Source organism: Pseudorca crassidens, chromosome 1 (genome assembly GCF_039906515.1).
Source record: "Pseudorca crassidens isolate mPseCra1 chromosome 1, mPseCra1.hap1, whole genome shotgun sequence".
In the NCBI taxonomy this organism is placed as follows: Eukaryota; Metazoa; Chordata; class Mammalia; order Artiodactyla; family Delphinidae; genus Pseudorca; species Pseudorca crassidens.
The window spans coordinates 86,511,723-86,539,129 of NC_090296.1; the positions used below are offsets into that span (position 1 = coordinate 86,511,723).

At 37.1% G+C, this 27,407-nt stretch overlaps 1 protein-coding gene across 4 annotated transcripts in view; it reads right to left on the reverse strand.

Annotated features, from left to right (window-relative positions):
* The window catches only part of TTBK2 (tau tubulin kinase 2), a 144,983-nt gene that overhangs the window by 90,077 nt on the left and 27,499 nt on the right, over positions 1-27,407 (reverse strand). For 3 of the 4 annotated variants that reach the window (XM_067744706.1, XM_067744717.1, XM_067744727.1), the window contains exons 2-4: positions 19,931-20,066; positions 14,271-14,418; positions 1,429-1,530 (exon numbers count right to left, since the gene is read on the reverse strand). In XM_067744706.1, coding sequence (XP_067600807.1) covers positions 1,429-1,530; positions 14,271-14,418; positions 19,931-19,999 — 319 coding nt within the window. In that variant the 5' untranslated portion in view covers positions 20,000-20,066. The remainder of the gene's footprint in view (positions 1-1,428; positions 1,531-14,270; positions 14,419-19,930; positions 20,067-27,407) is intronic. The other variant, XM_067744735.1, reaches the window with a different exon arrangement.

Consider the following 27,407-nt stretch of genomic DNA (forward strand, 5'->3'; position numbering starts at 1 on the left):
GATTCTATATAATTATATATATATATATGTATGTATATATGTGGATAAATAGATTAAAATATGTATTGAACGTTTCTGGAAAAAAACACAAGAAACCAGTAAGAGTGGTTAGAGAAGGAGAGTGAAGGGCTAAGAGAAAAAATCTTTTACTTTTCACATTATTCTTCTGTTTGATTTTTAAATTCTTTTACCATGAACATTTACACTCTTAAAAAGGGTTGTAAAAAAAATGGAAGATCTTATGCATAAATTAGATATGAGAGATATAAGATATTAAAGCAGGATATGTATGAATGAGCCTAGCGTTCAGTAACACTGTTTCTAGCATATAGTAAGCACTCAAACACTGTTACAGATCTTCCCACAAATAAGATATTACCAATCATTTATAAAGTAATTTCACAACACAAAACAGCTTTCTAATTACATTACACTACACTATACTGCACTAATTTACCAGGTATTTTCAAGCATTCAGAAATGTGAGGAAAGATAAAGAGTAAGAATGGATTTTAAAGATATTTATTATTATCATTTAATTACTGTAAAAGAAATGCTTTTACAGTAAAAGCATTTACTGTAAAAGAAATGCTTGCATATTTGTCTCAATTTCTTAAGCACTGAAGGGTATAAAGGGAAACAGCAAAAGAGCCTTTCCTGCCCTGGTCCTTCTAATTCCAATAGCCAAATATAACCATTCCAAATGGCCTCTTGAGTTCTATACAATTCCAGACTTTCTTTGCGCATATAAAGCACATATAAATATATATACTTATATACATTATATTATCTTTCAAGGAAATAAACCTCTGCTCCTTAAAATAATCTAGACCTATTCTATTATGTTGGCTAAAAAGTTCGATCAGGTCTTTCCACATGAGCTTATGGAAAAACCCAGACAAAATTTCTGGCCAACCCGATATTTCTTACGTGTCATTTTTCTAAACCCAAATAGAGTAATGAATAGACAAATCACTAAACTGGCAGATAAAGTTAAATCTTTCAAGTCAGGAAATGCTAAAATGGACATACTAACAGATAAAGTTCTCAATGATCGCCTAACACCCTTTGATAGAAAAGATAAACCTTAACCAGGGCAAGCAAAAGTTACTTTAAGGGGAAAAAATGCACAGGCTGAAATGAACAAAAGGACAGATGATAGGTTTTTAAAAGGTTAAAATATATAATGAGGGGTAAGGGTTTATCCCAAAACTTTAGGTCCCAGAGTCTGACTATTATGCTCTTCCATAAAAGGAGTCATCAGAGATCTTCTAACACACCCTTTGATTAAACAGAAACTTAACGAGGGCAAGCAAATTTGGAATAACTTTTATAGACATTCTATACTGAACAGACCAGAGGTCTAATCCAGAATTTACATATTTCTTATATTCTTATGACTAGGGTAAGAAAGTGGTCACATATTACAGCAGTAGCTGGAGACGTCAAGCAGGGAAGGCAGAAGAGGTGCAGTTGATCTTCTGTAATAGTTTTCCTTCATCTCAACTTTCAGCTTGTGTTCTGCAGTTTCTAGGGCAAAAATAAAATCCAGGACCAATATTTCAGGGTTTAAAAAAAAAGTCTCCAGAAGTCAGAATAAAAATCACAATCTCTTTATGGGCTGTTAGGAAAAAGGTAGTTTTTCCCTGCATTTGTATGGGGCAAGAAAAATTAATTCCTAACTATTTTAACTGAGAATAATAAAATTATTTGGTTATCAAACAGTGGAATTTACTCTCTTATTTCTTAATATTAATAGGATCTTCACTTACTTTTAGAGGATGTAGAGGAGAAAAACTTTTAAATAATTCAACAAGCTTTTAATTAATTACTTTTTCACCCAAGGTAATGAATAAAGAGAAAAACCTCAGTTTTACTCAAGTTGGTGCTTTGAAAGAACACAAGAGATAAGATGAGTTGCTCATTTACAGCATGAAGTAAAGAGCTAAAATGGGACAGACAGGCTGGGCAAGGTTCTAGTCACTCATTGATTTAAGTAGTGATTTTTAAGTACAAAATAATTCATTAGATTGAACACATTATGGAGGGAAGACACATAAGAATTAGTGAGAAACCTGATCTACAGAATATTTTTAAAGAAAAACTATTGATAAGCTTAGGTATATATTTATATTTCAACTGGAAGCAAGTAAACAAAATATAAACTTTTAAAGATCCTAGGAAGACTTCCTTTGATGAAAAGATATAAGGATAAATTTTAGTCACAATATTCTGAATTCCCAAAATATTACACCACCTATATGCAAAGGTTAAAAAAAACTTCCAAACCAAACAGAAACCATTTTCTGGAACACCCAAGTGACTGGCTTTTGTAACAATGAAGAATTGAACATCTATATAATATGGTTTTGAGAATCTAAGCCATAGTCATCAAAAGGTGACTTTATCAACTAGTATTTATAACACTCTTTAACAAATTATTCCAGAATCTTAACAATTCTTTTTCTTACCAAAAAACTAAATTTTATTAACAAAATGACAAAACAGAAGAGTTAATGTTATCCTATTCTCCACATCTCCATTTACAAATGTATCAGCAAATACAAAGTCACAGTCTGCTATCATTTTAACACTAAGCATATGTCAACTTTAAAAGTACATAATTCCAGGGCTTCCCTTGTGGTGCAGTGATCAAGAATCCCCCTGCCAATGCAGGGGACACAGGTTTCAGCCCTGGTCTGGGCATATGCCACATGCCGCGAAGCAACTAAGCCCATATGCCACAACTACTGAGCCTGCGCTCTAGAATCCGTGAGCCACAACTACTAAAGCCTGTGCACCTAGAGCCTGTGCTCCGCAACAAGAGAAGCCACCGCAATGAGAGCCTGCGCACCGCAATGAAGAGTAGCCCCCACTCACCACAACTAGAGAAAGCCCACACGCAGCAACGAAGACCCAGCCAAAACTAAAATAAACAAAATTAAAAAATAAAAGTACATAATTCCTGCCCTTTTAGAGCCTGAAATTTAAAAGAGAACACAAATATGTTTTTAAAAATAAGATAAACAATGTAAACAAATTGAAAAGTGCACATAGAAAAAACCAGGCAAATCTAGTATTTATGAAAACCTATTGAGAGAAATGTGTTGGTCTAATAGCGATTAGTGTCCTAGTCCCCACACCGTGATCTCAATTGTTTTCCAAAACAAGGAAGTAGGGATCTTGGAGTAAAAGGGTTCCTGATTCCAACTCTGCTGAAGGGAAAGTTCAAGGAGAGCCTGAAACATGTACTGGGCCAGAAAGCTAGAATGATATCAAAGAACACTGAAGTTACATCAGAAGGACAAGCAGCCAATATAAAAGGGCTTCGCTTCCACTAGCGAAAAAAAGTGAAAATTTTAGTCTGAGAAGAATAATGACTGCAGTGGGATAAAATAAAATATATAAAAATCCATGATCTCATAGTGATACTCAAAACGAAAAACAGACCAGAGGGAAGACAGCAGAAGCAAGAAGAACTACAATCCTGCAGCCTGTGGAACAAAAAACACATTCACAAAAAGATAGACAAGATGAAAGGGCAGAGGGCTATGTACCAGATGAAGGAACAAGATAAAACCCCAGAAAAACAACTAAATGAAACGGAGATAGGCAATCTTCCAGAAAGAGAATTCAGAATAATGATAGTGAAGAGGATCCAGGACCTCAGAAAAAGAATGGAGGCAGAGAATGAGAAGATGCAAGAAATGTTTAACAAAGACCTAGAAGAATTAAAGAACAAACACACAGAAATGAAAAATACACTAGAAGGAATCAAGAGCAGAATAACTGACGCAGAAGAACGGATAAGTGACCTGGAAGACAGAATGGTGGAATTCACTGCTGCGGAACAGAATAAAGAAAAAAGAATGAAAAGAAATGAAGACAGCCTAAGAGACCTCTGGGACAACATTAAACACAACAACATTCACATTATAGAGGTCCCAGAAGCAGAAGAGAGAGAGAAAGGACCCGAGAAAATATTTGAAGAGATTATAGTTGAAAACTTCCCTAACATGGGAAAGGAAAGAGCCACCCAAGTCCAGGAAGTGCAGAGAGTCCCATACAGGATAAACCCAAGGAGAAACACACCGAGACACAAGTAATCAAATTGGCAAAAATTAAAGACAAAGAAAAATTATTGAAAGCAGCAAGGGAAAAATGACAAATAACATACAAGGGAACACCCATAAGATGAACAGCTGATTTCTCAGCAGAAACTGTACAAGCCAGAAGGGAGTGGCATGATATACTTAAAGTGATGAAAGGGAAGAACCTACAACCAAGACTACTCTAACCAGCAAGGATCTCATTCACATTCGATGGAGAAATCAAAAGCTTTACAGACAAACAAAAGCTGAGAGAATTCAGCACCACCAAATCAGCTCTACAACAAATGCTAAAGGAACTTCTCTGAGTGGGAAACACAAGAGAAAAAACCGACCTACAAAAACAAACCCAAAACAATTAAGAAAATGGTTATAGGAACATACATATCGATAATTACCTTAAATGTGAAAGGATTAAGTGCTCCAACCAAAAGAGACAGGCTTGCTGAATGGATACAAAAACAAGACCCATATATATGCTGTCTACAAGAGACCCACTTCAGACACAGGGACACATACAGACTGAAAGTGAGGGAATGGAAAAAGATATTCCATGCAAATGGAAATCAAAAGAAAGCTGGAGTAGCAAAACTTGTATCAGATAAAATAGACTTCAAAGTAAAGAATGTTACAAGAGACAAGGAAGGACACTACATAATGATCAAGGGATCAATTCAAGAAGAAGAAATAACAATTATAAATATATATGCACCCAACATAGGAGCACCTCAATATATAAGGCAACTGCTAACAGCTCTAAAAGAGGAAATCGACAGAAACACAATAATAATGGGGGACTTTAACACCTCACTTACACCAATGGATAGATCATCCAAACAGAAAATTAATAAGGAAACACAAACTTTAAATGACAAAATAGACCAGATATAATTGATAAATTAAATAGATTTAATTGATATTTATAGGACATTCCATCCAAAAACAGCAGATTATACTTTCTTCTCAAGTGCACATGGAACATTCTCCAGGATAGATCATACGTTGGGTCACAAATCAAGCCTCAGTAAATGTAAGAAAATTGAAATCATATCAAGCATCTTTTCTGACCACAATGCTATGAGATTAGAAATCAATTACAGGGGAAAAAACATAAAAAACACAAACACATGGAGGATAAACAATACATTACTAAAGAAACAAGAGAGCACTGAAGAAATCAAAAAGGAAATAAAAAAATACCTAGAGACAAATGACAATGAAAACATGAAGATCCAAAACCTATGGGATGCCCCAAAAGTAGTTCTAAGAGGGAAGTTTATACCTATACAAGCCTACCTCGAGAAACAAGAAACATCTCAAATAAACAATCTAACGTTACAACTAAAGGAACTACAGAAAGAAGAACAAACAAAACCCAAAGTTAGCAGAAGGAAAGAAATCATAAAGATCAGAGCAGAAATAAATGAAGTAGAAACAAAGAAAACAATATCAAAGATCAATAAAACTAAAACCTGGTTCTTTGAGAAGATAAGCAAAATTGATAAACCATTAGCCAGACTCATCAAGAAAAAGAGGGAGAGGACTCAAATCAATAAAATTAGAACTGAAAAAGGAGAAGGTGCAACAGACACCACAGAAATACAAAGCATCCTAAAAGACTACTACAAGCAACTCTATGCCAATAAAATGGATAACCTAGAAGAAATGGACAAATTCTTAGAAAGGTATAACCTTCCAAGACTGAACCAGGAAGAAATAGAAAATATGAACAGACAAATCACAAGTTATGAAATTGAAACTGTGACTAAAAATCTTCCAACAAGCAAAAATCCAGGACCAGATGGCTCCACAGGTGAATTCTTTCAAACATTTAGAGAAGACCTAACACCCATCCTTCTCAAACTCTTCCAAAAAATTGCAGAGGAAGGAACACTCCCAACCTCATTCTATGAGGCCACCATCACCATGATACCAAAAGATAGCAGACAAACATACTACCAAAAAAAAAAAAAAATTACAGACCAATATCACTGATGAATATAGATGCAAAAATCCTCAACAAAATACTAGCAACCAGAATCCAACAACACGTTAAAAGTATCATACACCATGATCAAGTGGGATTTATCCCAGGGATTCAAGGATTCTTCAATATATGCAAATCAATCAATGTGATACACCATATTAACAAACTGAAGAATAAAAACCATATGATCATCTCAATAGATGCAGAAAAAGCTTTGGCAAAATTCAACACCCATTTATGATAAAAACTCTCCAGAAAGTGGGCATAGAGGGAAACTACCTCAACATAATAAAGGCCATATATGACAAACCCACAGCAAACATCATTCTCAATGGTGAAAAACTGAAAGCATTTCCTCTAAGATCAGGGAGAAGACAAGGATGTCCACTCTCACCACTATTATTTAACATAGTTTTGGAAGTCCTAGCCACAGCAATCAGAGAAGAAAAAGAAATAAAAGGAATCCAAATTGGAAAAGAAGAAGTAAAACTGGCACTGTTTGCAGATGACATGATACGACACATAGAGAATCCTACAGATGCCACCAGAAAACTACTAGAGCTAATCAATGAATTTGGTAAAGTTGCAGGATACAAAATTAATGCACAGAAATCTCTTGCATTCCTATACACTAATGATGAAAAATCTGAAAGAGAAATTAAAGAAACACTCCCATTTATCACTGCAACAAAAAGAATAAAATACCTAGGAATAAACCTACCTAGGGAGACAAAAGACCTGTATGCAGAAAACTATAAGACACTGATGAAAGAAATTAAAGATGATACCAACAGATGGAGAGATATACCATGTTCTTCGACTGGAAGAATCAATATTGTGAAAATGACTATACTACCCAAAGCAATCTACAGATTCAACGCAATCCCGATCAAATTACCAATGGCATTTTTTACAGAACTAGAACAAAAAATCTTAAAATTTGTATGGAGACACAAAAGACCCCGAATAGCCAAAGCATTCTTGAGGGAAAAAAACAGAGCTGGAGGAATCAGACTCCGACTTCAGACTAGACTACAAAGCTACAGTGATCAAGACAATATGGTACTGGCTCAAAAACAGAAATATTGATCAATGGAACAGGATAGAAAGCCCGGAGACAAACCCACGCACCTATGGTCAACTAACCTATGACAAAGGAGGCAAGGATATACAATGGAGAAAAGACAGTCTCTTCAATAAGTGGTGCTGGGAAAACTGGACAGCTACATGTAAAAGAATGAAATTAGAACACTCCCTAACACCATACACAAAAATAAAATGGATTCAAGACCTAAATGTAACACCGGGCACTATAAAATTCTTAGAGGAAAACATAGGAAGAACACTCTTTGCCATAAGCCACAGCAAGATATTTTTTGATCCATCTCCTAGAGTAATGGAAATAAAAACAAAAATAAACAAATGGGACCTAATGAAACTTCAAAGCTTTTGCACAGCAAAGGAAATCATAAACAAGATGAAAAGACAACCCTCAGAATGGGAGAAAATATTTGCAAACGAGTCAACAGACAAAGGATTAATCTCCAAAATATATAAACAGCTCATGCAGCCCCATATTAAAAAAACAAACAACCCAATCCAAAATGGGCAGAACAGCTAAATAAACATTTCTCCAAAGAACATGTACAGATGGCCAAGAAGCACATGAAAAGCTGCTCAACATCACTAATTGTTAGAGAAATGCAAATCAAAACTACAATGAGGTATCACCTCACACCAGTTAAAATGGGCATCATCAGAACATCTACAAACAACAAATGCTGCAGAGGGTGTGGAGAAAAGGCGGCCCTCTTGCACTGTTGGTGGGAATGTAAATTGATACAGCCACTATGGAGAACAGTATGGAGGTTCCTTAAAAACCTAAAAATAGAATTACCATATGATCCAGAAATCCCACTACTGGGCATATCCCAGAGAAAACCATAATTCAAAAAGACATATGCAGGGACTTCCCTGGTGGTGCAGTGCTTAAGAATCCGCCTGCCAATGCAGGGGACACGGGTTCACGCCCTGGTCTGGGAAGATCCCACATGCCGCAGAGCAACTAAGCCCGTGCGCCACAACTACGGAGCCTGCGCTCTAGAGCCCGTGAGCCACAACTACTCAGCTCGCGTGCCACAACTATTGAAGCCCACCCGCGTATAGCCCAGGCTCTGCTACAAGAGAAGCCACCTCAGTGAGAAGCTCGCGCACCACATCGAAGAGTAGCCCCTACTTGCCGCAACTAGCAAAAGCCTGTGCACAGCAATGAAGACCAATGCAGCTAAAAATAAAGAAAAAAAAAGACACATGCATCCCAATGTTCATTGCAGCACTATTTACAACAGCCAGGTCATGGAAGCTACCTAAATGCCCATCTACAGATGAATAGATAAAGATGTGGTACATGTATACAATGGAATATTACTCACCCATAAAAAGGAACGAAATTGGGTCATTTGTAGAGACATGGATGCATCTAAAGACTGTCATACAGAGTGAAGTAAGTCAGAAAGAGAAAAACAAATATCGTATATTAACGCATATATGTGGAACCTAGAAAATGGTACAAATGAACTGGTTTGCAGAGCAGAAACTGAGACACAGAAGTAGAGAAAAAACGTATGGACACCAAGGGGGGGAAGCGGCAGGGGGTGGGGGTGGGGATGTGATGAATTGGGAGATTGGTATTGACATGTATACACTGATGTGTATAAAATGGATGACTAATAAGAACATGCTGTATAAAAAAAATAAATAAAATAAAATTTTAAAACAAACGAAAAACACTTCACTATTCACAAAAGGGCACAACTTGGTATTCTAAAAATTGGTAAATAAAAAGGAAAAAATTCAAGCCTTTATCCTACCCTTCTTGTAATAACTATTATTTCAGGGGAAACAAACAGCTAATGAAATAAAGTTCTACTCTGTAGAATAATTCCAATTCAGAAATTTGGAAGGAAAAAGAAAATAAGAAAAATCACCATTTTGCAACCCCTGTAGAAACAATGGATCAAGACAATGTACTCAGGACTTTCCTGGTGGCACAGTGATTAAGAATCCACCTGCCAAAGCAGGGGACACAGGTTTGATCCCTGGTCCGGGAAGATCCTACATGCCGCGGAGCAACTAAGCCCATGTGCCACAACTACTGAGCCTGAGCTCTAAAGCCTGTGAGCTGCAACCACTGAAGCCCGTGCACCTAGAGCCCGTGCTCCACAACGAGAGAAGCCACCGTAATGAGAAGCCCGCACACCGCAACAAAGAGTAGCCCCCAGTCTCCGCAACTAGAGAAAGCCCGCACGCAGCAATGGAGACCCAACGCAGCCAAAAATAAATAAATAAATAAATTTATTTTTTAAAAAAGCCTCTGGGTCTAACTACAAGTTCACAGGAAATGTGGAGGATAGAGGAACACATTAAACAACACTGCAAGGATGTGATCAATGAAATCCAGAATGTGAACTATTCTATCAAACTAAGAACTTCACTTCTCAACAAATAAATGGCAAGGCCAAAATTTAAAAGAAAAAAAAAGTAGGGGAGGGGGAACTCTTACATATTAAGAGAGACTTAAGAGAGATGTCAACCAAATGCAATGTCCCTACCATGTGACGTGAAACTTGATTTGAACAACTCAATGGTAAAAGGATATTTTTGAGATAGCGGGAGAAATTAAACACTGGCTGCTAGATTTTATATGGTACTGAGAAATAACTTAATTTCCTTAGGTGTTTTAGACTATAGTGTTTATGTTATTAATAAAGGAGTCCCCTAATGTAAATTATGGACTTTAGTTAATAATAATGTATCAATAATGGTTCACCAATTGTAACAAATGTACTACACTAATGCAAGATGTTATTAATAGAGAAAACTGTAGATGGGGTTTATTAATAGAGGAAACTGTAGAAACTGCTCATTTTTTCTGTAAACCTAAACCAGTTCCAAAAAGTAAAGTCTATTAATTAAAAAAAAGAAACACTGGAACATGGGCTTCCTCTCCAATGAGATTCTCCAATCCATTCTTAAAACTGGTCACCTGAAGAGTTTCCATAGTAATTTCACTTTCTCAATAATGCAGATTTCCCCAAATTTTCCTAATGTTTAACATAAGCTACTTCTCATATCATTTTTTTTTCTTTGTAGGGAATAAGTGACTAAGACTTTCTATATTCCAATAGATATAATTTAATGGATTCACAAAATCATCAACCATCAACAAAGCTCTTACAGGCAAAGTAATGTCTGTCAATTTTTGATATGTTTCCAAAAACCCCTGCCCCAACCTCAACCCTACAGATTTCCTACTGGCCTGTAATTCATAACTCTGAAATAAAGACTATTTTCATTAAAAAATAAAAATGGAGACCTTATCTATTAGATAAAGACCCATACTGAAGTATTTACAGATGATATGATGCCTAGGATTTCTTTTGAAATACTTCAGCAAGCTGGGAAAAAATGTAGGATATAGATGCAACAAGCCTGGCCAAACACTGATACTTACCGAAGCTGAGTAACGGGTACATGAATGCTCATTATACAATTCTATTTTTATGTATATTTAAGATTTTTCATAATAAAAATTTAGGGGAGAAAAACAAATTTAAGATTTGCCTGTCTCACTGCAGGAGTCTAGACATGTATAAAATTTTGTTAAGATTGGAAAGGAAATCTATCTTTTTAAAAAGTATTGATGGGGCTTCCCTGGTGGCGCAGTGGTTGAGAGTCCGCCTGCCAATGCAGGGGACATGGGTTCGTGCCCCAGTCCGGGAAGACCCCACATGCCGTGGGGCGGCTGGGCCCGTGAGCCATGACTACTGAGCCTGCGCGTCCGGAGCCTGTGCTCCACAACGGGAGAGGCCACAAGTGAGAGGCCTGTGTACCGCAAAAAAAAAAAAAAAGTATTGATGGTAGGTACTGCAGAATTACTAGCGATCAGATTTGGAATCACAGGACAAAAGGGTTTTTTTTCCCTCTTTTACCAGCACTGCAAATAAAACTTATTTATTAAAATGAAAAAAAAAAAAGAGTGGTACGGTGAGATAGAGTTCAAGAGACCATAAAAATGGAGAAGTAAAGATCGGTAGAATGTCCCTATAAAATATTTATTATGATGGGAGAAAAGAGAGAAAAAAGAATCTAACAGAGTAGGGAGGCAATAACGCTTTGCACAGTGTCAAAGCAAATAAATTGAAAACAAAGATTTGAAGATAGTATAGTCATAAACTGAGCGAAGAAACACAAATAAATGGTTATATAGAGATGTAGCTCTGAACAATGATATTAATAAAGGGAAAAGCTTAATAAGTTTTACAGTTCTATTTAATAAGGAAACTTCAGAGAATAACTGAGTATAGAAGTACTACCTAAGAGGCCTATAGACAAGTGGTCTAGTTGAGCAGTGACTAAAACATTCAGACTCATTTGTAAAACCCACGTATAATTCAGGAGTTTAGCTTGATTCAATAGAGAATTGTAGGATATACATCCAGAATATTTCAGAGAGCTTTGAAAAGAGAGTTATCTCCTATAGTAGCGTGGGGAAGGTCATTCAGAAGGAAAGATGAAAAAAAAAAAAAGAAGGAAAGATGAGGTAAAATGCTAAGGCCTTCGCACTTTAGGGCCAATGAGAAAGGAACATACTACTGTGAGAGTCATGCACGAGCCGAGGAAATCTAGGATTGTTAAGTACAGGAAAGACTGGGAGAAAACTCAGAACTGAAGGAATCCAGGAAAAGACATTATGAGAATTTTGAATAGGGGGATTGATTTTTAAAAGAAACAAACCTTAGGGTTCAGGCTAAATTCATCATAAAAAAACAAAGAAACAGGGCTTCCCTGGTGGCGCAGTGGTTGAGAGTCCGCCTGCTGATGCAGGGGACATGGGTTCGTGTCCCGGTCCGGGAAGATCCCACAGGCCGCGGAGCAGCTGGGCCCGTGAGCCATGGCCGCTGAGCCTGTGCATCCGGAGCCTGTGCTCCACAACAGGAGAGGCCACAACAGTGAGAGGCCCGCGTACCGCAAAAAAAAAAAAAAACGAAGAAATAAATCCTATACCAGTTATCAAAAATTGAACATCAACTTTAAACCAACCAATCCTATAAAGGGCTAGCCTCTGGTTATATACCTTTTCCTTGCACATTTAGTCTTTTTATTGGGGTCACTGAGTAAGAAAATCATTATGCCAACAGGCAGGCAGAAGCAAGCAGCTCAGCCCCATAAAAATGTTCTCAAAGTGTACAGATTCCAAAGCACCTTCAACAAAAAGAAATTGTGAGGCATAAGTATGCAGAAGGCACAGTCAGAAAGCCAAGAAAAGAAAGTCAAGGGCTGTCCATTGAAATACAGACCAAAAGATTAAAAATCTACTTATTTTGGAAAGTGAAGGGTCCTGAGGAATAGGATGTCACGTGGTAATAAGCAAGAAAGAAAAACATTTTAGGTAATAGTACGAAAGATAAAATAAGAAGGAAAGGACAGACTCAACATCCAAGGATCTCTAATTCACCCATTAAAAGGTACTAAACTGTTCTTCAAGCTTTATCACATACAATGCTAAGTAAACCATGGCCAAAATAGGCAGGAGAACTTACTGAAAGGGCTACAAAGCTATATCCTGCCTCATCTGGAAGCATCTCCTCAGGACCAAGTAGGAGAAAGACAGGTGAAGCAGCACCGTGCAAGCCAAGCTGATGTTGACATACCCTTTATGGACTTAGCTGAAAGTAAAACAGATCTCTTGGGATCCGTGCAAACCACGAAGAGGTAGCTCCAGCTGCACCTGTTTGTGGTCCCTATTTCGCTGAGCTGGAAACAGCTCGAAAGAAATAGGGAAAAAGCAGAAAAGGTGAGAAAAAGAGAACACCATCCTTTTCTCTATCCTTTCTTCTCCAGTCATCCATTTTTTCTAGTAGTGACAATGGGTGCTGATCTATCCACTGTCTTCCTGATTTCCCATGTTTTAGGAAAGCTAAGTTTAGGCTAAAAGTAACTATTAAACAGAACTATAATTTTATTAGCATCATGCTCTAATGAAATGAGCCAACTAGTAGAGAAACTCGGACAATGAGAAAGCTTAAGGCAAAGAGCAATGATTAAAAGAATAGATGTTGCCACAATACATAATACACATTTCACTAACTTATCAGAAACTTATTTACTAGAATTCCAGACATCATCACATCAGCGATTCACAAAGATAGCACATTCACCCTAGAGACTACACAGCCGTGAATTTGAGAGTCCTAAGCTACATAGCATTTTTTTTTTTAGTAAAAGGCGAAAGATTTATTCAATCTGAAGAGAAACCAGAGTATACACAGCATTTTGTCCTTGCTATTTCTACCAACTACAGTTCTTTCTACCAATTATAGCAACTTCCTTTGCTCTCTATGTTAGTACTAAATTCCTTTAGATGCTAATGAATGTCCCATAGCAATATCAAACCTTCTAGAGCTTAACAAGATCATTTAATGTGCTAATCACCACTATTTAATTTTGATTCAGATAAAACAGTTAAATATCAGTAATACTAGATTATGTCATAAACTGAAAATACAAAGATGAATCAAACTAGCCATGTATTCAGGGTTTTAATCACTTGATTGATGTCGGAAAAAAAGTTATTTATGCTTGTGGTAAAACAATAGGGATCCAAGTCATAAAATGGACCTCAAAAATGGTGGCAGGGCCAGAAAGAGTTATTCGATTAAACTGAAGCTAATGAAATCAACATATAACAAATACTATTATTTTTAATCCATCCTTCAGTGTGATTTGAAGGCAGCTTCCTTAATGGGATTAAAGCATGTTTAACATCCAAAAACATAAGTAGAAACAACTCAGAGGTATTCATGTTTGGCTATTTTTTTAAAAAGGCAAGTTTTACCATAACAGACATTATGAAAACACTTTCTAAAGCAGAATGTTTCAGGTTATTCACTCTCTCTCATCCTTGCTCACCATGAAAAGGAATTCCCAAAGTCCAATTACTCTAAGCAATCAGTATTTCTACAACTACTAGTGATAAAATTTCCATAAGAAAAACGTTCAGCATGTTTAAACCAAGCTGACACCAGAATATTCAATTGATAGAGAATGTAATTGAGGTTCACAAAGGTAACAATAAATTATAAACTGTTTGGTATATCATACAAGAAGCTTACCTTGTAGTTTTTTCAATACAGCAACTTCCATTTTCAGAACTTGTTTTGGTTGTTGAGCTGATTCCACCTTCAGTGCAACATTTTCCCTGGTAAGCATGTCCAAGGCATCGTAAATTTCTCCAAAGCCCCCACCCCCAATCTTCCTCAACTGCATGGGAAATAAAATAAGAACACACACACACAAAATTACTAGAAGATTCTAATTAGAAACTAATTCATCTCTTATATTTAGAAAATAATATATAATTTGCCTATCCCTATTTTATGATAAAAGATCTCAACATTGTTAACTAGGCATATGCCAAGAACAAAAACCTAGAAATAATATGAAAATCTTTTCTCACAGTTTTTTGTTTGTTTGTTTCTTTCTTTGTTTTGTGGTACACGGGCCTCTCACTGTCGTGGCCTCTCCCGTTGCGGAGCACAGGCTCCGGACGCGCAGGCTCAGCTGCCATGGCTCACGGGCCCAGCCACTTTGCGGCATGTGGGATCTTCCCGGACCGGGACATGAATCCGTGTCCCCTGCATTGGCAGGCGGACTCTCAACCACTGCGCCACCAGGGAAGCCCTTCTCACAGTTTTGTCCACAAAAAGTACTCAATTTATTTCAGCCACAAACAATTTTAAAATCTGGCCTACAGCCAGCATCAGAAGTATCATAAAAGACTCAATATCTGAAAGCTTCACTTCCCACAAGTACCCCTCAACAACCCTATTTATTCTAATTCTAAGGCAATCATTTGAAGACTTTTTAAATCCATAAAATCTTTCTGCCAACTGAAATCTTATCTGGAACCTGATTGAGATATGTATGTGGGGAGGTTGGAGAAGGGATAGGGGCAGCCAGAGCCCAGCCCTCTCAGCACCATTTACCCTCCTTTCTGAGGCACTGAACAGGCTCCACAGAACAGCTCCTGTTCTAAACTATCCCAGTGTTCACTATATATCCATACGCTCAAATAATAGTAAACTCTAATCAAATTAAATATTTTCATCAGGGAATTCCCTGGCAGTCCAGTGGTTGGGGGCTGGTGCTTTCATTGCCGTGGCCTGGGGTTCAATCCCTGGTTGGGGAACTAAGACCCTGCAAGCCACGTGGGACAGATAGATAGATAGATAGATAGATAAATAAATACTTTCATCAAACACTTAATATTCTCCCTAATAAAATGTGTTAGCTTAACTGGGGAATATCGGGATCTTTGAGTATTAAAAGCAAGTTCTATGTTAATTAACTACACTCCAATATAAAATAAAAAGTTTAAAAAAATAATAAAATAGGGCTTCCCTGGTGGCGTAGTGGTTGAGAGTCCGCCTGCCGATGCAGGGGACACGGGTTCGTGCCCCGGTCCGGGAGGATCCCACATGCCGCGGAGCGGCTGGGCCCGTGAGCCATGGCTGCTGAGCCTGTACGTCCGGAGCCTGTGCTCCGCAGCGGGAGAGGCCACAACAGTGAGAGGCCCGCGTACCGCAAAAGAAAAAACTAATAATAATAATAAAATAAAAGCAAGTTCTGAAGAGCTAGTGACACTGGAACTGTAGAGCTGTGAGAAACTGGGGTGGGAGGGGGGAGGTGATATACTTCAACCTAGATACAGCATGCCATTAGCCTTCTTCCATTTCCTAAAACTCAGTCTTCTCCTTAGCACGTTATCAAGCAGCCAGGATGTGATATAATGTAGGAAGTCATCACTGGAGGCACAGGGTCCTAAATCTTAACCACCCCAGAGGCCTCACCTCAAGTCCTACTTCTTTCCCCACACGGTCTGTACTGATTTCTGCATCTAGGTTGATTCCTTTATCTCTTCCAAATTTCTATAGGAATTATGTGCTTAATCATTTAATTAATCATTTTACTATAAATACCTCAGGTATGACCTGTATTAATACACTATACAGTGTTTCAACTCATACTGTTTAACTGTCCATTGTCAATGCCCTATCCCCCTACAATGAAACTAATCTTCTTCAAAGAGAGGGCCACTCCTTCTATTTTTTACTTCCCCCATAGCATTTGGCAAAGTGGTAAGTATATAATTATTGCTAAATAACTATTTACTGCTTTGTATACATGAGCCATAATCCTTCCTTATTCTGGTTTGGTGATGGGAAGAGATACCACGAGAAACTCTGATATGAGTTTGGGACTAAAAAAAGTTCCAGAACTTAATTTCAGTTAAATAAATTCTCTTTTTTGACCCCTGACTGGGACCCAATCATAAGAATCTTATGATTATTTATATTTTGTCCATTAAACAAAGACTGTGTAACTCTAAAAAGTCATAAACAGTACTAAAGAGATATCTTTCTAATTATGGACCCTGATGCGAGTTGGCTTCATGTTTTTACCTCACAAAGAACCTTACCAAACAACAGAAGAAAAATTCTAACCTGAAATAAATGATTTTGCTCCTTGGTCTATTCATATAAAATAATTTGAACAATAATAGAGCATGAATTTTTTTTTTATTGAGCTTAACAAAACCCTAAGACATCACCAATGTTTATACAGCAAAGAGACAGAGGTAATTTAGTACGATGGTGATATGCAGACTAGGGAAAGAATAGAGGTAAGACTGTGGCAGACTGTATTTCCTAAAGATGGCCACAAAATAGTGCCCATCCTTTTTGCTCTTCTGTGACTCCGCCACTCCCCCATCAAGAGGCACAGTCCATTTCCCCACCCTCTTAAACCTGGGTGGATCTTGTGACTACTTTAACCAACACTCTCAAGAGCCAGCCACCATGTAAAAAGTGTGTCCATCCTGAGAAGCCATAGCCCTGTAGAGAGGTCCTAGAAAATGGGCCACCAGTTTGGCGGTAAGGGAACTAAGGACCCCAAGCACCAAAGAAGCCATCTGGAAGTGGACCTTCCAATCCCCAAACCTGCTAGTGCCACATGGCTATGAGACAAACCACCCAGGCAAATTCTTCTTAAATTCCTAATCCACAAGACTGTGAGCAAAATAAATGACTGTTTTAAGCCTCTAAGTTTTGATGCAGTTGTTATATAACAGTAGATAACCAAAACACCATCCTTAACAATGAGCCTGTGATATTTTACTAAAAATGCCACTATGACTCTCAAATTTGGGGGACATGCTCCATACATTTATTAGCTCTCATTATCAGGACAAAGCAACTATGCCAGACGTAGCTTCATTTGTCACCTTTTGATATGTCTACTGAAGAAAGCCAAACTTCACCACAGCACTTAACACAAAGCTCCCACCAAAGAAACACTCGTGCCTGACTTACATTAAAGATTACCAATTGCTGGAATCTCCCTGCACCAGTCCATGATGATGAAAAGGTTCTTTTCTTATATTTACTCAAGTAGAATTTCAAAGCCTACTGATTTGCCTAATCAGTAAAACACTGTACCATAGAAACAAAATTTTTATTTCTAAAAGAAGAATCTTCTTTTTCCAATCTGTTGATAGACTAAGGAAACTATTAAATAGCTTTGCTAAACATGCTAATGGAAAAAAACTTTGGTTACCAAAGACTGGATAGCCATAAAATATATTTAAATATATCTAAAACAAAAATAGCTTCTTTCATAGGAGGAAAGATGGCAGATTCCAAGTCTAGGGCAAGGAAGCCATCAAAAGACTATTAGGATCGTGTTAAAAGCACTCAGGAGACAACCTGAAGAATGTCCCCTTAGTCAAATGAGACAATTTGCGCATCAATAAGAATGATAACTAGAATCAATAAAAATGATAACTAATGTGGACTGAAACACATTAAATATGCTTAAATCCATGAATTCTTAATTATATTTTTAAAAATTTCATTGGTCACTTTTATTTATTCATTTATTTATTTGCGGTACGCGGGCCTCTCACCGTTGTGGCCTCTCCCGTTGCGGAGCACAGACTCTGGATGCGCAGGCTCAGCGGCCATGGCTCACAGGCCCAGCCGCTCCGCGGCATGTGGGATCTTCCCAGACCGGGGCACGAACCCATGTCCCCTGCATCGGCAGGTGGACTCTCAACCACTGCACCACCAGGGAAGCCCTCATTGGTCACTTTTAGAAGATGCTAGGGAACCAATTCATTATTTTGAAAACTGGTGAATTAAGAAAAGAATCAAGCATTTATCCTGTATTCCTATTCAAATTGTATCTCAGGGTAGTCAGATAGTTAATGATAGGAAATTTCTCTTCATAGATGTACTTCAACTAATAAATGAAGGAATGATAGACTATCACCAGTCTGCAATCCCTAATGAATTAACAGACCTAGACAATGATGATCAATAGTGCTAACATCACAAAAAATGATGGGCAATAAGACATTATATGCCTCCCACCCAAAGTTCACAATACCCTTTATGAAAAAAGAAATGCCCCTACTTCAATAAACAAACCTGAGGTCAGATCCATTAAGCCTCTCTAAATAACTAACTGTTTACATAAAATACATGGGACAGAGAAACATGTTAACACCACATGGAAGCAATAGAAAAAATCCAAACTGTGCAAAATTCTACAGGCAAATAACCTAGTTTCATTAATAAATAAACTGTAAGGAAAAAAAGAGAGATGAAAAGGAACCTAGAAATTAAACGAAACTTAAGTGATGTAAACCAACTGTAATATCCAAACTTTACTTGGATTTGGTTGATTCAACTGTTAAAAATAATTTACAAAACAATTAGGAAAATGTGAAAGTTGGAAGGATACCTAATGATATTAAGAAATTATTGCTTTTCTAGAAGTGATAATGATATCATGATTATATTTTAAGAAGAAGTCTATCTTTCAGAGATATATACTGAAGTGCATAGAGAGAAATGCTAAGGTAAAATATTTGCTTCAAAATATTCTGGGAGAGAGGTTAAAGAGATGAAACAAGATTGACCATCAGTCTATAACTGTTTAAGCTGGGGCATGGGTACCCGGAGGTTCTTTATAACAGTCTCACTATTTTAATGTATACTTACAATTTTCCTTAATAAAATGTTAAAAAATAAAAAAGGGCAGTTCACTGTACTGTATTTTTTTTTCAACTGTTCTTTCCCTAAGTATACTTTTATTTACCTTACTCAATAGTAGCTATCAGAGGACTTCCCTGGTGGTGCAGTGGTTAAGAATCCACCTGCCAGTGCAGGGGACACGGGTTTGACCCCTGGTCCGGGAAGATCCCACAAGCTGTGGAGCAACTAAGCCCATGCGCCACAACTACTGAGCCGGCACTCTATAGCCTGAGATCCACGTCTACTGAGCCCGTGTGCCACAACTACTGAAGCCCGCGCACCTAGAGCCCATGCTCTGCAACAAGACAAGCCACCGCAATGAGAAGCCCGTGCAGCGCAACGAAGAGTAGCTCCCACTCGCCGCAACTAGAGAAAGCCCTCCTGCGGCAACAAAGACCCAACACAGCCAAAAATAAATAAATGAATAAATAAATTTTTAAAAAAATAGTAGCTATCAGAGTTTAGGAAAATTTACTCCTATAAGCAGCAAGAATAAGAATTAGGGCATAAACAGAACCTAATCATAGGAAAAGAACCAAAAATAACTGCTTTAGGCATATAAGCAATATATGTATTATTTCCTAATGAAATGGTTTTATCAAGATACCAAAAGTTACCCGCTCATATGTATGCAGCCCCTCCCCCCCCACCCCTCTCTCTCCCTGATGTATACTCACTACTTTCCATCTTTCTTTGACCAGGATTCCAACACTGAGGATATCCGGCTGATCGCCTCCTCCACTCATTGCAATTCACTGATGTGATAGAATGGCTACACAGGCATCCAGCTCCCAAGGGTGGTTTCCATTTAACCTGAAACAAAAGAAACACAGCAGCATATCAGGACTAACTAATTAACATAAACATTCCAGCACCAAGTAACACTACTAATCCTATACATTAATTAGGTTGCTTTGCTGGAAAGAGGGGAAAACCCCCACAAACTCAGTTCTAAAATCTGTTTAGTACATGTAAAAAAAAAGTACTTATCTTTCCATTACAGATGTCCAGTGAAATAGCCACACATTAAAGAAGCATTATATTATAACACAAATATAATTTACAATAACTGAGATTGCTAGACCTCAGGACAAGCATGGTGTCAATGGCAGTTGACACAGACTACTATCCTTAGTCCAACACACTGCTAAGAAAAAAAAATCGTACCTAATTTACAACAGCTTACAGTTTAATAGGTTGCAACCAAGAGCTTAACATCACCAGAGCTAATATAATTTTAATGTTACAAAATGCATTTAAAGTGCATAGGAAATAAACATGAGCCACAGAAAAGGTCTGTTGATCAAACCCAATACAATGATATTGTAAGAAAAAAGGATAACAACATGAACAACATATCTGTAGAAAATGAAGATACTGCAGAAAAATATGGCCTAAAGGAGATAATGCTGTAACCTAATTACAGAACAAACTAAAGGAAAGTAAGAAAAAGAAGATTTAAAAGAACATAAATCATAATTAGAAAACCTTATAAATGAGAGAGCTAGGCAACAGAAAGACATAAAAAGAAATCTGAGCAAATTCAGAAAAGGAACAGAAATTAAAGGAAAAGAAATGAAGATTCAAGTAGAAGAGACATGAGCGAAAACAACATAAAATTAAGGGAGAAAAAATAAAGGGAAAAATGAAAAAAATTAAAAAGAAATTTAGAAATTAAAAGTGATAAAAGACAAAGTAAATATAAAATACATATTATAAAAGGCTGCCAATAAAAACCCCAAAGCTATGAGATGGAACAAATATTAGCCACTATAATTCAAGAAAATAATTTCTGGAAATTAAAAAAGGACTAAACCTGCAGGTTGAAATGGTATACTACATATCTGGGAAAACAACTCAGAAGAAGGTTAATGCCAAAACACAGTCTAGTAAAGCTACTGAATTTTAAAGGGAAAAAAATTTCACTGGACGTATGTGCAGAAAAGTCCAAATTATACATAAGGGGAAAAAAATCAGACTGGGAACAGACATTGGCACAAACAGCTTACTGCATATTTAAGTATCCAGGGAAATGTGAGCCAAGCGTGTTCTATCAAGCCAAAGTAACCTTCAAGGCTAAAGGAAACAGTTATGAACACACAGAACTCAAAGAATATTGTTCCCAAGAAATGCCCCTAGGAATCAACTACGTAACAAGTATCAGACGATCAAATTATGATAGAAAATTTGGCATGAGGATTGGCCTGAAAAGGCTTAAAAGCAATGATAACTCAGTAGCAATGAGAACCCCTGCCTCCAGATTGTGAAGTCTAAACATCATATGCCACTAAAAGAAATAAGAGCTCCTTGAAGAAATGGCTTATTCCTGGTCTGGCACAGGAAATTATGCACAATGAACTTGGGGCATCTTGTCAAATCAGAAAGCAAAAATGTTAACAGTACTACTACTAACATGCCAAAAGGAATTCAGAGATAAGTGAAAGAATTCTCATTTGCCAAGGATGAAACAATTTGAGCAGATACAAGAATGGTGACTGCAGTGATTGAAAAACATCAAAAACATAAACGGACTTCCCTGGTGGTGCAGTGGTTAAGAATCCACCTGCCAAAGAAGGGGACACGGGTTCAAGCCCTGGCCTGGGAAGATCCCACATGCCATGGAGCAACTAAGCCCATGCGCCACAACTACTGAGCCTGCGCTCTAGAGCCCACAAGACACAACTACTGAGCCCGCATGCCATAACTACTGAAGCCTGTGCACCTAGAGCCTGTGCTCCGCAACAAGAGAGCCAGTGCTCCACGACAAGAGAGTCCACTGCACTGAGAAGGCCATGCACTGCAATGAAGAGTAGCCCCCGCTCGCCGCAACTAGACAAAGCCCACGCACAGCAATGAAGACCCAACGCAGCCAAAAATAAATAAATAAAAATAAATTTATAAAAAATAAATTAATTTAAAAAATAAACACTCATGAGTTCATAATGACACTCAAAAAAGAAAAAAGAATTTTGGAGGTTGCTAAGGCACAACTCATTATTCTGAAAATTGTCAAATAAATAGAAAGAATCAAGCATTTATCCTGCCTTTCTGACATGAACAGTATTTCGGGGAAATCAAAGAGATGATGAAGGCAACTTTTTCCTTAGAGAATAGTCACAGCTAATAAGTGCAGAAGAAATTATATAATTAGAAAATCACCATTTTCCAATCCCTGGTTAAATAATGAATCTAGGCAATGACCATCAATAGCTGCTAAAACCATAAGGTAAAAAGTGGATGGAGAACTTTAATATGGAAGGATCAAGTTGAACTCAATGATCAACGTTAACATCACTAAAAGGTAGAACAATGAAACATGAAGTGCTTCCTGACAGATGCAACAAAATTTTCTCAGTACCACCTATGAAGTCTCTTGCCTTAAAACAAACAAAACACCTCTAAATCTAATCAAGCTTCTAGATTTAATTATATGTTTATAAAAATAAGGGGGATCAAAGTACATGTTAAATGACAACATGAAGATACAATGAGCTAAATCCGTGATTATGGAGATCCTAAAGAACAAAATGACCCATATAAATGACAAAATGACCCAAGACAAATGGCATGTAAAATAAAAAAGCTTTACACTGCACATTATAAGAAACAAGATATGTATCAACCTAAGGCAGCAACTAGCAATCAGATAAAATTAAGCAAGTACTGGGTAAGGCATAATTGGTAATTTTGTAGGGTGTAATAATAGTAGTGTAGTTATGTTTATAAAGTCTTTCTCTGTAAGAGATACATAAACTACTAATGTACAAAGTGATAAAAGGTCTTAGATTTGCCTTAAAGCACTCTAAGGGGAAAAAGAGTTATTGTTTTGGGGGTAGAAGATCAAATGAGGTAAGAATGACAGAATTTTTATAATTTTTGTATGATGGGTATATGTAAATCCATTATACTGTTTCTAGGCATAACTGCAATATTCTACATTAAAAGTAAAAAACAAGAGATGCATAGATTAAAAAGATCTAGAGTTTGTTTTAACAAATGGGGCTGGGACAAGTAAATATCCACATGCAAAAGAACGAATTTGTACCCCTACCTAACATCATACACAAAAATTAACTCAAAATGGATCAAAGACCTAAATGTAAAAGCTAAAACTATAAAAGTCTTAAAAGAAATCACAGTCATAAATCTTCACTGACCTTGGATTAAGCAATGATTTCTTAGGTATGACACCTAAAGCACAGCAAACCAAAGAAAATGATAAATTGGACTCTGTCAAAATTTTAAAAATTTTATATGCTAAAAGACAACCTATGAAATTGGGGAAAATAATTGCAAACTATATATCTGATACGTGGTTAATACCCAGAACAGATAAAGAATAATTCAACAAAACAAAAATCAAATAATTCAATTTAAAAATGGGCAAACAGCCTGAATAAACAGTCCTCCAAAGAAGATATACAAATAGCCAAAAAGCACATGAAAAAAATGCTCAAAATCTAGAGAACGACAAATCAAAACCATCTGAAAAATCACCTCATACCCACTAGGATGGCTACTATTAAAAGAAGAAAATAATAAGTGCTGACAAGGATGTGGAGAAACTGGAACTCTTGTACACTGTGCATGGGGATATAAAATGATGCAGTCACTATGAAAAACAGTATGGCAGTTGCTAAAAAAATTAAACAATCAATTGCCATATGATTCAGCAATTCCACTTCTGGGTATATACCCTCAAAAACTGAAAGCAAGAACTCAGACAAATATATTTGTACACTCAAGACCACAGCAGCGTTCTTCACAATAGCCAAAAGGTGGAAGCAGCCCACACGTCCATCTGCAGTTGAACAGATAAAGAAAATGTGGAATATACACACAATGGAATATTATTCAGCCTTTAAAAAGGAAATCCCATCACGTGCTACAACATGAATGAACCTGGCTGAGTGATAAAGCCAGTCACAAAATGACAAATACTCTTTATGATTCTATTTATATGAGCTATCCAGAGCAGTCAAAATCATGGAAACAGAAAGAAGAATTGTGGTTACTAGAGGCAGGAGGGGGGAGGGGGAAGGGGGCATTGTTTTTCAATTGGTATAGAATTTTAGTTTTGCAAGATGAAAAAGTTCTAGAAATCTGTTTTGAAACAATGTGAATATACTTAACACTACTGACTGTATACTTAAAAATGATTAAGATGGTAAATTTTATGTTATGTGTTCTTTATCACAGTAAAAAAAAAAAAAAAGTATGGGCCCCATGGAGGAGAATATGGTAATATTCAGCATAATAAAATAATTTATATTTAAACTCTAATCCAGCAATTCCACTTCAAGGAACCTATTCCAAAGGTACAATGGCAAAAACATGTGAAATGACTTCTTCACAAGCCTTTTCACTATAACATTATTTATAATTACAAAAGGCTAGGGAAAAAACTAACAGTCACTCAATAGGGGATTGGTTGAACGTAAAATGATTCACTTATGTAACGGAGTACTAGTCCAGGAATTAGAGATATATTGACACAGAGTGATTTTCAGGATATATTGTTAGGTGAAAAAAAATAAGATGCAGTGACGTGTTTAAAGCATACTACTTTTCTGTAAAAGGAAGGTAAATGTTAAGTATATTAACATATTTGCTTTTATTATTTTAAAAAAAGGAAAAGCCAAAAAGTGATGAAAACGATAGCAGAGATCAATAAATTTTTTTCAGTAAAGGGCCAAATAATAAATATTTCAGTCTTTATAAGCTATATAATCTCTGTCATGGCTACTCAGCTCTGCCATTTTAAAATAAAAGAAGAGGGCTTCCCTGGTGGCGCAGTGGTTGAGAGTCCGCCTGCCGATGCAGGGGACGCGGGCTCGTGCCCTGGTCCGGGAAGATCCCACATGCCGTGGAGCAGCTGGGCCCGTGAGCCATGGCCGCTGAGCCTGCACATCCGGAGCCTGTGCTCCGCAACGGGAGAGGCCACAACAGCGAGAGGCCCGCGTACCGCAAAAAAAAAATAAATAAATAAAAGAAGACATAGACAATACATAAACAAAAGAGTATGTGTTCCAACAAAAATTTACTTACAAAAAGAGATGGGTGGCCAAATTTGGCCTGCAGACTATTGCTTGCCAACCTTTGCCCAAAAGAAAGGAGAAAACAGGATGGAGGGGATAAGGATAAAAGTCAGACTTCTAAGAATATATCTTGTGATATAGTTTTCATTTTGGAACAAAAATCATTGTTTTACATACAAGAAAAAAAACTCCTAGGGCTTCCCTGGTGGCGCAGTGGTTGAGAGTCTGCCTGTCGATGCAGGGGATGCAGGTTCGTGCCCCAGTCCGGGAAGATCCCACATGCCGCGGAGCTGCTAGGCCCGTGAGCCATGGCCGCTGAGCCTGCGCATCCGGAGCCTGTGCTCCGCAACGGGAGAGGCCACAACAGCGAGAGGCCTGCGTACCGCAAAAAAAAAGAAAAAAAAAAACCAAAACAAAACAAAACAAAAAACTCCTATACTCCAAATTCAGGAAAGGACCATAGCAACAAAGTAATCATCAGAACTAGCTTCAAATTCATCCCAGTCTATCAATGACAGCTTCATATTAGCGACCACACTTCAGAAAGTCAACCAGTCAGTAACAGCCACAGTCCATAGCCACATCTGTTTATCAAAAATTCAACCACTTCCTAAACACTCCCACTTCACCAATCCCTGAACTCTAAGCTTCACAACTCTCCCCTGAATGGAGACCAATAAATTTAGCGTTTTGTTGACACTGAGTGGTGACCTCTTCCTTCAAGACAATTAAAAGACAAAATAAATTTAAAAAAAGATACTAAAAATGAAAGGAGTACAATCTCTAAAAATCTAAAACAAACTGAAACCAAGAACCCACTGCATACCAAGTATGTGACATTATCACACAGAAAATAATTCAAGTGGCTTTAAAATACAGTATTTTGATTGTATACCCCTAGTGGGATATAGCTTAAGGAATAAAAGAACAACAAAGAAATCTTAAAACTTCATTTAGTAGTTTTGTCATTAGAAATAATATCAATTCTGTTATTTAAAAACTATTATAGGTATACTGCAAGACACAGCAAATAAGTGATTATATTAAATCACTAAGAGTCAACATTTTCAGTATAAAGAGATACAAATATAAAAGTCAAAGAGGTCTAGTAAAAATCCTGAAATCTGACATTGAAGAAAACATGAAAAAAAAATGATCTTTATTTAAACACGTATTTCACAAGCCTAACCATCGAGAAGTCCTAGAAGCAATGCAGCCCAATAGATTAAGCATCTCTAGTATCCAAACTGAAAGTTCCAAATACCATTTCCCTCAAAAAAAGAACAAAAGCTCCTTGGAAAAATGGCTATTTCTAAAACTGGGGCAGGAAATATAAAAGATGAGCCTAGAATCTTGCTGTGCTTGAAAGCAGGGAATATACCAAAGACTTGGGACAGATCCAGGGTTTATGGGGCCTGGAATTTATATTAAGTGAGGCCTCTATCTTAAAAATCTTACTTTTGCAAATTTTACATATGACCAATTACTAAAACTTTGCTCCCAAAGCTTTGAAAGAAGCCAATGGAAATAAAGAACCCTGAAGTTTAAGCTTCATTATCCTCATGGTGAATCCAACTTTGTTCAAGATAATGGAGTCAAGTCAAAAGGACACAGGAGCTAAGTGGAACGGGCTCACAATGGTTTGAAGTGAGAAAATTGACATCTAAAGAATAATGAGGGAGTTCCCAGGTGGTCTAGTGGTTAGGATTCGGCACTTTCACTGCCGTGGCCCAGGTTCAATCCCTGGTCAGGGAACTGAGATCTGGTAAGCCATGAGTCATGGCCAAAATTAAAAATAAATAAATAAGGAAATTAAAATAAAAGGATAATGACTGCAATAACTGAAACACATGAAATATATAATAACCCATAAATTCATAATGATATTCAAAAACAATTCAGTAGACACTACAAACAATTGCTAGTGTACTAATTCATTATTCTGAATATAAATAAAAGGAAAATAAGTCAAGCATTTACCCTGCCTTTCCTGTAGTATTAACTGTATTTCAAAGAAACCAAATAGTTGATAGTCACAGAATTAAAAATTCACCATTCTGCAACACCTAATGAAATAATGTAGGCAGTGGTTATGAATGGCTGCCAAAACTCTTAG